The following is a 14,946-nucleotide window of genomic DNA, read 5'->3' on the forward strand; positions in this document are numbered from 1 at the left end:
GGGGTGCTGGATCTGAAATAACTGAATACAGTTTTAACAGGAAGATTAAATAATGGTGTAAAATTGGGCATCCTCACATAGAATAGGTTGTGGAACACCTTACTTTAGGGAAGTCCAGTTACCTCTTCATTGGCATCTTGGTAGATTGCTAAGATGTTTGTTTTGTTGTGAACACTGAACATTATAAACAAACAACACTGCCTTAAACAGAGTCAGAACCTTGGTCCACCTAGGACTATATTGTTTACAGTGACTGGCAGCAGCTCTCCAGGGTTTCATAGTGGAGTATTCCCCAGCCCTTCCTGGAGATGCCAGGGATTGAGCCTGGGACATTGCATGCAAATCATGTGCTCTACCATTAAGCTATGGATAATCCCCAAGCTGTGCTTTGAGGTTGGTTTGATTTGCCCTTTGGTGGTTTCATGTTCTGTGGATTGATCCTTGGTTTATTGTTATGTTTATTTTTACTGTATATCTGATTTATTTATTTATTGATTGATTGTATCTTGATTTGATTGTTATTTGTTTCCTTGAGCCCAAAAGGCAGAATACACATATTTCAATAAAGAACAATACAATGAGCATCCCTGAGAAAATTACTAGCTTCAAATACTGAAAGTCACAATCAGGTATGGACAGAGTTGAGATGCGAATGTACCCCGAGGACTATGGCCAAACACCTTTGGCTATGACCTGTACTGCCACTGTTAGATGTCCCTCATGTCCCGGTGTATATATAGACTACCTGTTCAGCCACCAAGCCATTCAAGTACATCATGGGTCTTAATAAGGTCACCTGTAACATAACGATCTTGTATTACATTAATCAAACCCAAGAGCCATGTGTGTGCCCCAAAAGAAATAATTTAATTTGAAAACAGATTGTTCACTGGACATGAAATATTCTCTCTGAACACATCAACAAAAATATCCCCTCTTTGCATGATCACTGAAATACACCCTTTGGATTGGGAGCTTCTGAAATCCCGGATATCTCAAAGGAATGTTCCTTTTACAACACAGTGTTGTGATCTCAGTTGATGGATTCTTTTTTGCTGTCCTTTTCATATAACGATTTCTTGCATGTTAGCATGAGCAAGAGGAGCAGTGGCAAGTGCCACAAGCTGCAGAAGAATAGCTTTCGGGAGCTGCTACGGTCAGCATCTCTGTAGAAACGAAAACCAAGGTAGGAAATGTATAGGTTGATGGGGAGTGAAATTATGGGGAAGGTCCACGTGGTGACGTCAAGGACAGGAGCCACTGATGAAAGTCCAATCAAGGCAAGACAATGACGCAGAGCTACGCGTCGGCACATTGCAGGATGAGTGACAGACATCATGCAGTAGCCACCTCGTGAGTAATCTTCGCGGAGGCCCCAACTCAGTGCATTGAAATGAGGGAACTGCCAGGAGTAAAGAATCCCTCCCAGCAGCAATGCTCCTGCAGAAGAAGAAAAATGAAGGCATTAGAATGCTCTCTAGGACCACTAAAATGGAAAGTTATTTCATTTGGCTGAGGTTTCTCCTTGTTCATTTTGTACACCTCATAAATCACTTACAGGTGCAGAAATCTCATTAATATAATCAGCTTGACCCGAGGCAGTGAAAGGTCTACACGATAGTGCTGGTTTGCCATACAAACTCCAAATACCTGCTTTAGATACGGAAGTTACATAATGCCAGACTGTTTGTGTTATACAGTATGCAATCTAGCTGTCAACTGCAGAATCTGGTAACAAGTTTTGTTCTGAATGTTTCTAGCACTCTGTTTAGGAGTAAGAAAATCTGTAGGCAACATTTGCAAAAATTTAGAAGTGAAATTGTATAAGTAAGGGTTCAGGTCATGGCAGGGACATTTCTGCACTCTGTACAATCCCCTTTCTGACAAGCCCGCAGACATTTAACAGCATTCCCTTATCTACTTTTTTTGCACAGAAGTATTGTTGGACTAGGACTGGGAAGACCCAAGTTCAAATCCCAATTCAACCATGAAACTCACTGGATGACTCTGGGCCAGTCATGTACCTCTCAGCCTAACCTACCTCACAGGGTTGTTGTGAGGATAAAAATAAGCATGTATACTGCTCTGAGCTAATAAATAAATTTAAATTTTCAGAATCCTGGTCACAGAATTTTGTAGTTGCAGAAGGCAAGAACTCCTGGTCTTCAGAAGGGACTCAAATTGCTTGGGGCCTCATTCAGAATAAATAAAAGGATGATAATTTTGGGAGATGATCCCAGCTAGGACCCATTTACTTGGACTTCCAGAACCATCATCTCTGCTCCTGCACTGCAAGTATGCCTTTTAGCTATTCATACATTTATTAATGATATAGATCAAGCCCTTAATCCCCACCTTAAGGAAATCCTTTCCCCCATTTGCTGTAGAAAAGCATAGAGGTAATACATATTCCTTAAACATTTGAAGCTGATTACTGGATAGAAGAAGTGTGCAATGTTTGCTCTTGAAAATTTTTCCATAGAGTTTTCACCACTTACCATCTGAGCATTGTATCTTAGAGAGCGTTGAGACAAAGTTAAAATTGTTGGACTAGCAGGGAGGAGACCCAAAGCTCACTGGGTAAGCTCAAGCCACTAGAGCTGCATTCATGTTGGGTCTGAGAGAGCCATCAGACCTGATTTGCCCTCTGTCAGGAATTGTAGGACAGAATGCCGACAGCTGGATTGGACCTCCCCCCTCGCAGCCCTCTCCTCCTCTGCCTCCATCTTGCTGCGCCATCTCCCCACTACCACCTCCCCTTTCTCCACCTCCCACTTTACAAATCTACATCCCAGAATGGAGAACAGTGCTTGCAATGGGTTGGGTGGGGAGGGAACAGGCTGCAGAGTGTGATTTTCGCTTTAGAGGAAGCATGAAAAGAGCTGTCTTGCTTTCTTCAGCATGCGTCTTAAAGAAATAAAATATTCCTTTTACTTTTCCTCTAAGAACTGGGAGTAGTGTGGGTGCAGAAGAGGGCAACCGAGATGATCAGGGCCTAGAGCACCTTTCTTATGAGGCAAGGCTACAACATCTGGGGCTATTTAGTTTAGAAAAAAGACGACTGCAGGGAGACATGATAGAGGTCTATAAAATCATGCATGGTGTGGAGAAAGTGGATGGAGAGAAATTCTTCTCCCTCTCACAAAACACTAGAATCAGGGGTCATCCCAATGAAATTGATTGCCAGGAAATCTAGGACCAGCAAACGGAAGTACTTTTTCACACAACACATAATCATCTTGTGGAATTCTCTGCCACGAGATGTGGTGACAGCCAACAACCTGGATGGCTTTAAGAGGGGTTTGGATAACTTCATGGAGGAGAGGTCTATCAACGGCTACTAGTCGGAGGGCTATAGGCCACCTCCAGCCTCAAAGGCATGATGCCTCTGAGTACCAGTTGCAGGGGGAAAACAGCAGGAGAGAGGGCATGCCCTCAACTCCTGCCTGTGGGCTCCTAGTGGCATCTGGTGGGCCACTGTGTGAAACAGGATGCTGGACTAGATGGGCCTTGGGCCTGATCCTGCAGGGCTGTTCTTATGTTACACATATTTTAGCATTTAGAAAGACAGCCTACAACTGGCCCATGAATGTTCAAGTTAAAAGGCAAAGATATGATGGTGTAGGGTGAAAAACGTTTTTCAATTATTTAACATCCATAGACTATTTGTTCTATCTGCAAGTTACCTGCCCTGAACACTTCCTAAAACTTGATGCAAAATCAAGAAGAAAAGGAAAAATAACAAACATAAGAGCCTACAGACCCGGGCAGCATAGTTGCCAAGATAATTATGAAATATTTCCTTGTAATTCTAGTCTATACTACTCCCTTTCAAAGTCTTATGCTACAAGATTGGATCCTGTTCCACTGCAATTGATCACAGATGGCAATTAGGCTCTTCAGAACACTTTGTTCTTTTCCACCAGGGATTATTTAGAATATTTATATGCTGCTTTTCAACAACGTTTGTTCTCAAAGTCGTTTACATAGCAAAAAGTATATATAAGATCATTAACTCAGCAACAGCCAGTGGGAGAGACAGCTGTTATCCCCCTGCTAAACAAAGGCTATTGAAAGGTGTCTTTTGCCAAGTTAGCAAGGGTGACACTATAGACTCATTGTTTTTCACAGACCCAGTTTTTGAACGGGCTGTGTTATTACGTACATGGCCACCATGGCTTGTTCATACCGATGAAGCAAAGTCTGTTTGTCCACATAGGAAAGGATGTTAGGAGGAACAAGAAGTGCAGGTGCGTAATGTAGCCTAAAAGCATCACAACTTATCCAAAACAATCTGCTTTTCAGAGGCAATGGTAACACCCAGGCACAGACTGCACAACTGTTGGCCAGATTGTGTTTACAAAGTGAATAGCTTGATCTGAATTCAGACTGTTTTCTAGCAGGTACCAAAAAACCCCCTTAGACACCTAATTGTCAGGGGGGTCTACCAACACAAGACATCATTTCTTGCCAATGAAATACAGAATATGGCTTTTCAATGCCACTGAATCCTGAGAAAGCCAACTTTTTATTTTTTAAGTTTCTATCTCAGGTGAGGGCAACCTTGCAGTGGTGGTGAGCCACAACTTCACCCCCAGCACTGGCACAGCAGTAGCCACTGGTGTTCCTCTTCTGTGAGCTTCTATCAACTGCTGGAGCAGTGCAAGGGCCTTAACTTGGGTAGCAGCAGCTAACAGTCCTCATTGCATGGGATCCAGATTGACCGTGCACCCCCTGCATAGGCATAATTTTGCGCTCATCTTTCAGTGGCAACTGGAGCAGAGCTGGACAACGCTGTCCCACTTACCATGTGAAATGTGAACCTCGGTTGTGTGAAGAGCAGTGGCGTGAACCTCTATTTGTTGCCATGTAAATGAAGCCACATCTGGCTTTTCGGAATACAGAGTAAAAGCAAACTTTAGGAGACGGGAGATTATGTTTTCCTATATGCACTAAGATCATAATAAAGTTATTTTCCACTCATGACTTCCCTTGGTGTATGTAAAAAGTCTTGCAATGGTAGCATGATTTGCTCAACTGTGTTATCATTCACAAACTCAGACGAAGGCCAAAGGCACTTTATGTTAAAAACTGGGCACAGAAAGTTGGAGTTCCAAACCAACTTGCTACCTCTTTCATTGTCTTGGTTTTTGGCTTCACATGTGTATGACTGAAAGATGGCCAACCAGGCATGTAAAAACAAACACAGAATGGCTAAAATATCAGCTCCAAAACAGATGTTGAAGTCTTATTGCATTTCCTAAAGCCATTGTTTACTGCCTTGGCAACCTAAGAATTCTGTTTTGCTTAAAGCACAATTTTGGTAATACTTCTGCCTTGAATAATATAAAGGAATTTTAAAATTATTTCCAGATTCTGGTAGCTGACTGACACACTAGGGGGAGGTGGAAGGGGGAAGCAGCAGCTTCTTGTGCCTCTAGGAAACAAACTAACGTTTATATAAGAAGTTTTAGGGATATTGAAGTCTAAGTTTAGCCATTAATGGCCTATACTTAGAACTGTGTGTGGTTGTTTTCGTGTCTTGGTATGGTAACAAACTAGCTCCTTTTGGCTTAAAACAAAAATGCTGAAACAAATTACTTCTTCGCTCAGATGAGGGAGATTAGAGCTGGAAAACAAGAGCAAATGCAGCTGTACCTATTTGCTTATGGATAAACACTACTGGCAGTTGTGCAGCTGAAGCTGTTCTATGTTCAACCTGGAAAATGAGACCAAGTAGAATTGAACCTTATCTCTGCTGAAAGTGTTTTCAATTTCCATCATCTGAATGTGCCCATCAACAAAAGTTGGTCCAGCAAAAACAACATATTACCTGTCTACACTGAATTAAACAAAGTATAGATGTGATGGGTGTAGAGATAGGATAAAACTCCAAATTATATGGTTAGGAAGCCCAATTTCAGCAATGATTTCTGTACTTCCAGAAACCAATTTGACAAGATGTATCTTGCATAAAACTCACTATGATAGAAAGGTTTGTGATGGCAGAAGGGAAGAGATCCATGGGATATGGAGATGCAATCAAGGTGGATGAAAACTAATTGTTATATTGAGTGTTTTCTAAAAACAACTTAATTTAAAATACTATAATATAATAATCAAATATTGAAGTGCATATTTGATCACTTCAAACTGAACCCTTTTATCAAACATATTGGACATGATCCAGCCATAGTTGAGCATTTCTAAGTCCTATTAATTCCAATGGGAGATATATAAACATGTGCTTCTCTCTCCGACTGAAACCAATGGGGCTTTAAAGTGACCATCTCTGACTGGATCATGTCCACTGGGTTTGATAAAAGGGTCACTGATTCATTTTATAGTCATTATGAAGCCTTTTTTATATGTAAAGGAATGAACCAAGGCATGAATGTGACTTCTGAGGTCAAATAGATGACACAATAGGTTGCAGTGTTGCATTGGAGGTGTGGGATGTAAATATTTTAAATAAACAGATTATGTATTGTAGTTTACTACTGTTGAATTTATGAATATTTAGACTCTGTGAAACAATATGAACATTTCCAAGTGATGGACTTTGTTCAGCCCCTAACTGCCAGATCTTCCTTCCTGAAAATGCTGGGAACTTAATCTTCAATTAAAAGATGCTATTTAGTGTCTTGACATGTGAGAGAGCCTAAATAGAAATCCTTAATTTCACAACAGCTCTTCTAAGCAGATATATATCTTGTAGTAAAAAAGGCATGTGGGCTGCATGGTAATGGTTTTGGATTATTCTCCTGGGCAATAGTAAAGGCTCTGTTTAGTTGAAAACAGATATATGGTGTTTGTTATAGCAACCAATTAGAATGCATGGTTGTTCAGGAAATATATGAACTAGAAAGCAGGATGTTATATTTATATTGAGACACTCTGGGTGCAATAAGCATATACAGTAGGGGTCATGATGAAAAGGAGGAAATGTTTAAAAGTTTAGAAGACTGCACAACGCTTTTCTGGCCTCTGGCTTTTTAGGCAACATTGCCTACATACTGTTTTCACGCTCCTCTTGCATCCCCCGCGCTTACTCCAGCATACATATATTATATTGTTCCCTTGCCATGCACATGTCTATAGGTAGCAAAAAAATCTGCACACAATAGTGGTTATTATTATTATTGGCTGACATACTGGGCAAGGGAACATGAGCTACTTGAGCATTGCCCATGTCCCTGTGCATGTGTAGACACCATCAGTGGGGCTGTGCTGCAGAGCAGCAGCGCTCCATAAGTGCTCCACGTTGCCTTGCGCGGTATGTCTGCCATCATCCTTATTGAAAGTGGTACAGCAGACAGTATGACATTGTCAAAACTTATACGAAGTCCATGATCTGATCACTGCAAATCTCAGCTGTTTTCAATAGCTGTTTTCGCTTTGTTTTAAAGCAAAGCAAAGTGCACTCACTTCAGTGACATGCACTTAAGGTTTAGTTATAGTGGATGAAGACAACTAAGACTTCAGAGAAAAGAGGGTTGTTTTTTTTTTAAAGGAATCTGAAGGAGAAGAGATGGTGTCATGTAGGTGTTCTAGGAGCCAGTTCCAGACAGCAAGGGAGAAATGCTGGGGTGCTTTAAGGTAGAAGAAGACCTTTGAATGTCTGGAAATAAGAGATGGAGGAGTGAAGGTTACAGGCAGGAATAGACAGTAAAGGAAGGCAATGGTAACCCCCTCCTGTATTCTACCAAAGAAAACCACATGGCTCTGTGGTCGCCAGGAGCCGACATCGACTCAACGGCACACTTTACTTTACTAAGGGCATAGAGAGCTTTGATGTTAAGGATGAGGAATGTGCATTGGATCCAGGAATGGATAGAAAGCTAATAAAGGGATTTAAAGAGTGTCATATGGCTCAAGTAACAAGTTTTTGCTCACACGGCAGTCAGAAAAGACAGAGTGGGAAGGAGCATATCTCACTCTTTAAGAATGGGTTCTTCTCCTTTCTGGGAGGATGAGGTGAGCACAAGCTGAAGAATTTTCCAAAGTTACTCTACACAGGTATAGATCTCATCAATGCGATTCCAAAGAGAACACAAAGAATGATTCTGGCAACAGAGTTCTGGTTAGGCAAGAGGGCTAAGCAATGACAACAGACCACCAGAGAGGAAAAGGAAGGAGATTTTAAGAGTGTAAATCAACATTTTCTCCAAGGGGGGAGAGGAAGGAATGTGCTTTTGGAACTTTGTACAGGAAGAGTTCAAAGATGTATACAGCTTGCTTGCAGTATGATACTGTAACCTGCTTCTGCTTAATGCCTCGAATGAACATTAAGGTTTGTATCTTTAACCTCATTATGCTGCCCTTTCTTAAGCCACCTCACCTCTCCTGCTACTACTCTGGTGCCCCCTCCTGGCTAGTTGGCAGCACAGATTTGGGAGAGGGGATAAAATGGAGCAGCTGTCCCACATGGACAGTTGAATATTCTTTATTTGTAAGATGAAAGCACTAGGAACTTAACACAGCTGTGTACAGTGTCTAGATGACAATGAATTTATTGATTGGGCTTGGACTTTGATTGCATCAGTCCCTCAGGTGTCCCAATGGCAGAGTCACTATTGCTTTTGTGTCTGCAAACGAAAACCAGGGAGAGGGGAGAGGGAATAATAGACTGACTTTTGTCTTATTAAATTTAAAACAGCTGCCTACTAGCACTGTCCATCTGTCTCCATATTTACAACATGGAGCAACAGTCCTCAGTCTTTGTGTATCCTGTGCTAGTGTGTCAATGATGGTCTCTCCGTCTTCAAACTGAAGGAGAGGCTTTTTGGGTCATCATCTTTTTGAAGAGGAGGAAAACTCTCAGGCCTTTGGCTAGGCTTCATCCTAGGCCTCATTTCTATGCATCTCTCCATAGGCAGATAACTTTGCTCTAGGCAAAGAGGATCTGCCCTTTTCTCTGAAGTCGCTCGGTTACACATTTTTGGTGGAAGGCTGTTGAAAAAACAATCTAGTTAATAAAAAAATAATTTGAAGGAAATAGGAACAAAGATCAATATCATTTATTCTGAACAAAGTGAGGTCTTCTCTTTGCTACTCTCCTTCCAGGCAGACAAGGACCATACAAATGAGGAAGGGCCATATACAATTGTCCTTTTCCTCTCCTCTTGCTGTTTTGTTACTAAACCCATCCATCTGCCAAATGTCAGTTGCAGATAAGAACTGCCCAGTTTAAAATCCCCATTTGTAAATAGATGTTGGCTGACATAATTAATGTCTACCCCACGACCCAATTTGAATTACAAAGTCAAGTCAATTTGAAAACCAGCCTCTGCATGATTACCATTGGTACACACACAGGCAGTATATAAATTCCATAGCCCCAGGAATTATTTAAATTTTCAGAAAATGAATGAAAATCAAGACAAGATGTCTTTCAGGAAAACAGAAGGCAGAAGTGGGGCATCTGAGATAAACTAAATAGTCTCTTGAGATAAACATTCTTGGGAGCAGTAATACCAATGGCTCCAGGCCACTGTGGGTCTCTAATGTCTGCTACATTTGCAAGGCTGTTATCTGCTCTGCCACCACCACCTACCCGGAGAAAATCCCCTTAACTGATAATACACATTATGGCAAAGATCCCTGCTTGTCACAGCTAGCAAACTGGGTGGTTTAGTACTAGATGATATTCTCATGGCATGGAGTTGCTATGTTCTATATAGTCCCTAGAGCACACTTCAGAGGTTGGGAACTAGCCAATATTTTGCAAAGATAGAAGGCTCTATTACCTTCCAAAGAAACATTAGACCTACTGCGAAGGGTTCTTTTTTTAGCTAGAGGGAGGTCATCCTCAATGATGGGTTAATATCCTCACATGCTCTGAGACGGGGTCAATTAAATTTCAGATAGGTTTGTCACCCAGCATGCAGCTGGCCCTCAAGCCCTAGTTCTGGGACTGTTGAGAGGAGAAAGACTTAGAGAGATGAGCATTAATGAAAGAACAGAACTAAAAAACAGATTAAAAACTAGATTCCCTGGGAGTTGAAAACCATCAACCCCAACTGGCAACCCCTTCCCATATGCGGGTGGGTCAGATGACCTCCCCATAGATGAAAAAGAACCCTTCATGGATGGTCCAATGTTTCTTTTCCCAGGCTATAGGGAGGTTATCCTGAATGATGGGGCATACCCAAGTGGAAAACAGAAGGAAAGGGGAGGGAGTGGATGACCTAGACCATCTGCTGCAGGACCGTACAACCCAGAACTGCCTAGGCGGCATGGGAAAATGGAATCTTGTAGTGATTTATGAATGGAGTAATGGATTACCAAGTAGCTCCCCTGCAAATCTCAGAAAGGAGGGCATTAGCTGAAAAAGCCACAGAACATGGAACTGTAACAGAGCGAGCAGCACAGCCTTCAGCTCAAGATAGCTGATGTGTTTTAGGTCAGTTTTCTCCCATCTGCCCTGTGCATACTGACCCTGGCAATCCGGACAGACTTGCATCAGTGGTCACCACTATCCTGTCTGGGATCTCGAGGGGGAGACTCCCCTACCTCCGTGGCTGGGGACAACCACCACAGAAAAGATGTCCAAACCTTGTGTGGCAGAGAGACCTGTACATGTCTTTGTTCCATGATGTCTTCTTGGAAGGAAAGAATATGCCACTGCAGGACCCTTAAGTGCCAATGCGTCCAAGGGGTGCACACTTTGCAAGCTATCATTGACCCCAGGATCTGGGCCATAAGGTCTGCCCTGAATTTAGAAATAAGAGGAGACATCAGGAGATTGAGCTTTTGTCTGAGCTCCAACAGAAGAGACACTGAAGCCTCCAGTGTGTTGAAGTAAGTGCTCAGGTGTTGAAGCATTTGTGAAGGACGTAGGTGGCTCTTCTGAAAATTGATCATGAAGCCATGATCCTGAATAATGTGAACGGTCTTCTGGGCATACTTGGTGGCTTGAGGACGATTAAATGAGAAGATCATCCAAAGAAGGGGTGGACATGAATGCCCTGGAGCTGAACGTGGGCGATCGAAGCCACCATCAGTTTGGTGAAAACTCTTGGTGCTGACGAGAGACCGAAGGGCAGAGCCCTGTACTAGTAATGGCAACGGCAGTAGGTAAACCTCAGGAATCTGCAGGAAGTGGGGTATATGGGAACATGAAGGTAGGCTTTGGACAGGTCAATGGAGTCTAGGAACTCCTTGCGCTGGACAGCCTCCTTGATTGACCTCAAAGACTCCATCTGAAACATCTTTTTTCATACGAAGAAACGAAAGGTTGAGACGCTTTAAATCTAGAATAGCTCTACATGACCTGTCCTTCTTGGGGACTAGAAATAAAAAGGAATAAACGCCATGACATAAGGTGGTCAAGGGCACTGGTTCTATCGCCTGGATTTTCAACAGATGTAGAAAATTTGACCCATCAGCGCTCTCTTTGATTGGTCTCTGGATTCAGGAGTTTGCAAGGAAAAAAACCTGGGGGAGGGGATGTGAAATCTATTGAGCACCTGCCTTTACCCGCCACTACCCACCTGTCCACGGTGGTGTTGGACCAGACTTGTGAAAACAGGAGAAGCCTGGCCCCAACTGGAGAAGTGTCATTGCTTATGGTTTGGTAGGGAGACAGAAGGAGGAAACTGTTGTCCCTGCTGGGTTCTAGAGGCACCTCTGCCTCTCGAGTTCCAGGACTGTCACCAATTTGGACAGAAGAAGGAGGAACGGTTGTCCCTGTACAGATTGTCTCGAAATTGATTTCCTGCAGATCAGTTGAAGGCCCTGTAGGGATGAAAGGAAAATGAGAAAGAAGAGGAACCTCGAAAAGGCCTATGAAGGCCCTTACATTTTCATGGCATTGCCTTCTTTTTAACCTTGGTCTCAACTAATACTGGATCCAAGGGCTCTCCAAATAATTTAGCTCCCAGGGAGGGAGTGGCACTAGAGTAATATTTGAGTTAGAGTTGACCTGCCAATTTTTTAACCAGAGCCCCTTGCACATGGCAGCTCCAGAGGCCATAGCCCTGGAAGCATGCTGTAGACAGTCCAGGCTGGAATCGGCCATAGAAGCAACCACCTTAACTAACTTGTTTATGCCCTGGAGGAACTTCATGTTTTCTGGTGGGCTGAACTGGACCAGCTCCTTGGCCCAGAGTAGAGACACCCTTGTGAAAACAGAGTTTATCACTGTAGCTCTGATGACAGTAGCTCAAGCATCATGGACCTTTTAAAGAAGATGATCCGCATTCTTGTCCTCTGGGGATTTAAGCTGTTTGCCCCATTCGTCAGAGCCCCCGATATGAGATGGGCTACCGTCGCATCTACCAAAGGAACAGTTAAAAGCAACGTGATGTCAGCAGGGAGGTTATACAGTTCCTTTGGGAAAGGCATATCTGGTTTCAAAGCCACAGGAGTCCTACATTCAGCTAACATAATGTCCTTAAACAGCAAGGGGAAGGGCACTGTAGTCAATGCTGCAACTGTGGATGGGAAGACCTCTTTATCCAAACCTGAAGTTGCCTACGTGTCTGGATCTTTAGTCACATCCTTGATGGCCCTCTTTGACTTAGACAACAGAACCTCAAAATCAGAGGTGATGAAAAGGCGCGATGAATTAGGCAACTCAGGTGTGACCTGTTCACTGGAAAGCTGTCTCTCCTTCTTACCTGATCGAGATGACTCAGAATCCGAAGATACGGGTTCATGACGTGGAACCACACCAGATAGAAAAGTACGTGCTGGAGGTGCAGCAGGCGGAGGAAACACAGCAACAGGAGGAGGCAACAGGAGAGCAGGAACTTCTAGTGGAGGCCATGGCTTGGTAATTGTAGCCATCTGTTTAGTGGGCCTTGGCTCCTCAGAAGAGCACGGGGATGTAGATGGTGACATCCATCTCTTATGTGCCAGCCTTCTCCTTGACCTAGAAATAAATCGTCCTCTCTCGCCCATGGGAATTGCATTTCTGGAAGGGCTGGAGTCAGGAAAGAAAGAGATCAGGAGGGGAGGACACTTGGAAGAGGGAGTGGGAATGGGTGGAGGAATGGAAGAGCCTGGCAAAGCAGGGGGCAAGGGCAATGGATCAGTCAATGGATCAGACCAATGAACATTTGGGGTAGGAGCCAAAAGGGGAGACACAACTGCCATACATTGCCTTGTGATGAAGTCTTGTAGCCACTTAGAAACATCCACTGGAATGGCTGGCACCTGTGGAATCTCAGTTGGTATGCCCAGCAGGGCTGGCGCACCAGGTAGCATTGAAGCGGGCACCAAAGGCAACACGGGGGCTTGAGGTGCTGCAGGCAGGATCGGGCCCCCGGCTGTCATGGCAGGCAGGATCAGGCCCCTGGGTGTCTCGGTGGGCAGGATCGAGTCCCCAGGTGGCGTTGCTGCTGTCTCAACCACATCAGGGGCTAGCAAGCTAGACCCCTAATCTGGTATTTCTGGCTCAAATCGGGAGCCCTCCTCCATCAGACCCGTTAACTTAGAGGCATTTAAAATGGTGACCAGTGGGAAGGCTTGTGGTGCTTGCAAACAGCCTGGATAAGGAACTGCTCGCTAAGCCTGACATCTGAGGTGGCAAATTTCTCCCTCTTTTTTTCTTTTTCTTTTCAGCCACAGCCTCTTTTAAATGTTTAGTTTTCTTTGCTGCTTTCTTATGCAGCTTGGCAGAAACGATGGGAGAAACCAACAGATCGAAGTGTCCGCCCACGCGGGCTGCAAGGGGATGTCTTTCTCTTGCTGTGATGAAGCCAATCGCGGTCTTTTTCGCTCTTGGGGGGGTGGCCTTTAACAGAGTTTCTACCCCTGGACTTGTACACGAGTCCCTCAGAGAGGTAACCCACTAGCATGTCCCCCAAGTGGGAAGTCTCCATGACGTGGATGGCAGTCAAGCAGTAAAAACAAAGGGGGAAATGGTAAGCAAATGAAACGGTCAAATTTAACAGAAAAACTTCAATATGATAATGAAAAAATGACTCCCTTCCCACCCTGGCACACAGGAGAAAGGAAAGGAAAGGAGAATAGAAAAGGAAGGACTAGCCTTTAACTATAATCTGTCAAATAGCTGAGCAGGAGCTCTAGTTTCAAACACTGCCTCTGGAGCAAGACAGGACTGGAACTGGAGCTTGAGGGCCAGCTGCATGCTGGGTGACTAGCCTATCTGAAATTTAATTGGCTCTGTCTCAGAGCGTGTGAAGGACATTAACCCATCGTTAAGGATAACCTCCCTAGAGCCTGGGAAAATCTGGCACTGTGAGTGAGTCTTGGACTGTAGGTGGCAACGAAGGCTGTATTTGGAACCCAAGGGCAGCCCTTTCAGGAGGCAAGGTTGCCTCAGGCAGTGAATGACTGGGGCACCAGCAGGGCAGCAAGATGCCCCTCACTGCTGTCCTTGGACTGGCATGGCCTATGAAAGCTTTGCAAGGAGCACACGGAAATCAAGAAGAGGTTCCTGGCAACCTTCTTTCTTCTCTGCTCCCTTTCCGTGCTACTGTACTTTCAAACATGCAAGGTTAAGGTCTGAAAAGCAACTAGCCCCCACTGGGGTTGTGGGACAAGGCAGCATTTGATACCTTGCCTCCAGTACTGCAATAGCTCGGGCCACCCCTGTCGGAACAATTTTTCCTTTACAGTATTAACCTCATTAATGTCAACAGCTAACTGCTAACTTGGCAAAGAGGCACCTTTTAATGTGGTGATTCTCTTTATTTAGCAGGGGGAGTGTAATTGGCCCTATCCACCCCCAGCACAGTACCTCCAGTGACTGTTGCCGGTGTCTATCTTATGTTTCTTTATAGATTGTGAGCCCTTTGGGGACAGGGATCCACCTTATTTATTTATTTATTTATTTATTTATTTATTATTTCTCTGTGTAAACCACCCTGAGCCATTTGTGGAAGGGCGGTATAGAAATCGAATAAATAATTATTATTATTCTGAATTACCTAGAGTGGGCAGTTGGGTGTAAAGAAGGGTCAAACTAGATGACAT

The 14,946-nt window shown here is 43.8% G+C and overlaps 1 protein-coding gene across 4 annotated transcripts in view; it reads right to left on the reverse strand.

Moving 5' to 3' along the window:
* Positions 1-846: 846 nt before the first annotated feature.
* The window catches only part of LOC128346871 (protoheme IX farnesyltransferase, mitochondrial), a 183,076-nt gene continuing 168,976 nt past the window's right edge, over positions 847-14,946 (reverse strand). For all 4 annotated transcript variants that reach the window (XM_053300627.1, XM_053300628.1, XM_053300629.1 and 1 more), the window contains one exon: positions 847-1,440. In XM_053300627.1, the coding sequence (XP_053156602.1) occupies positions 1,034-1,440 (407 nt within the window). In that variant the 3' untranslated portion in view covers positions 847-1,033. The remainder of the gene's footprint in view (positions 1,441-14,946) is intronic.

This window comes from Hemicordylus capensis, chromosome 2 (assembly GCF_027244095.1).
Source record: "Hemicordylus capensis ecotype Gifberg chromosome 2, rHemCap1.1.pri, whole genome shotgun sequence".
Classification (NCBI taxonomy): Eukaryota; Metazoa; Chordata; class Lepidosauria; order Squamata; family Cordylidae; genus Hemicordylus; species Hemicordylus capensis.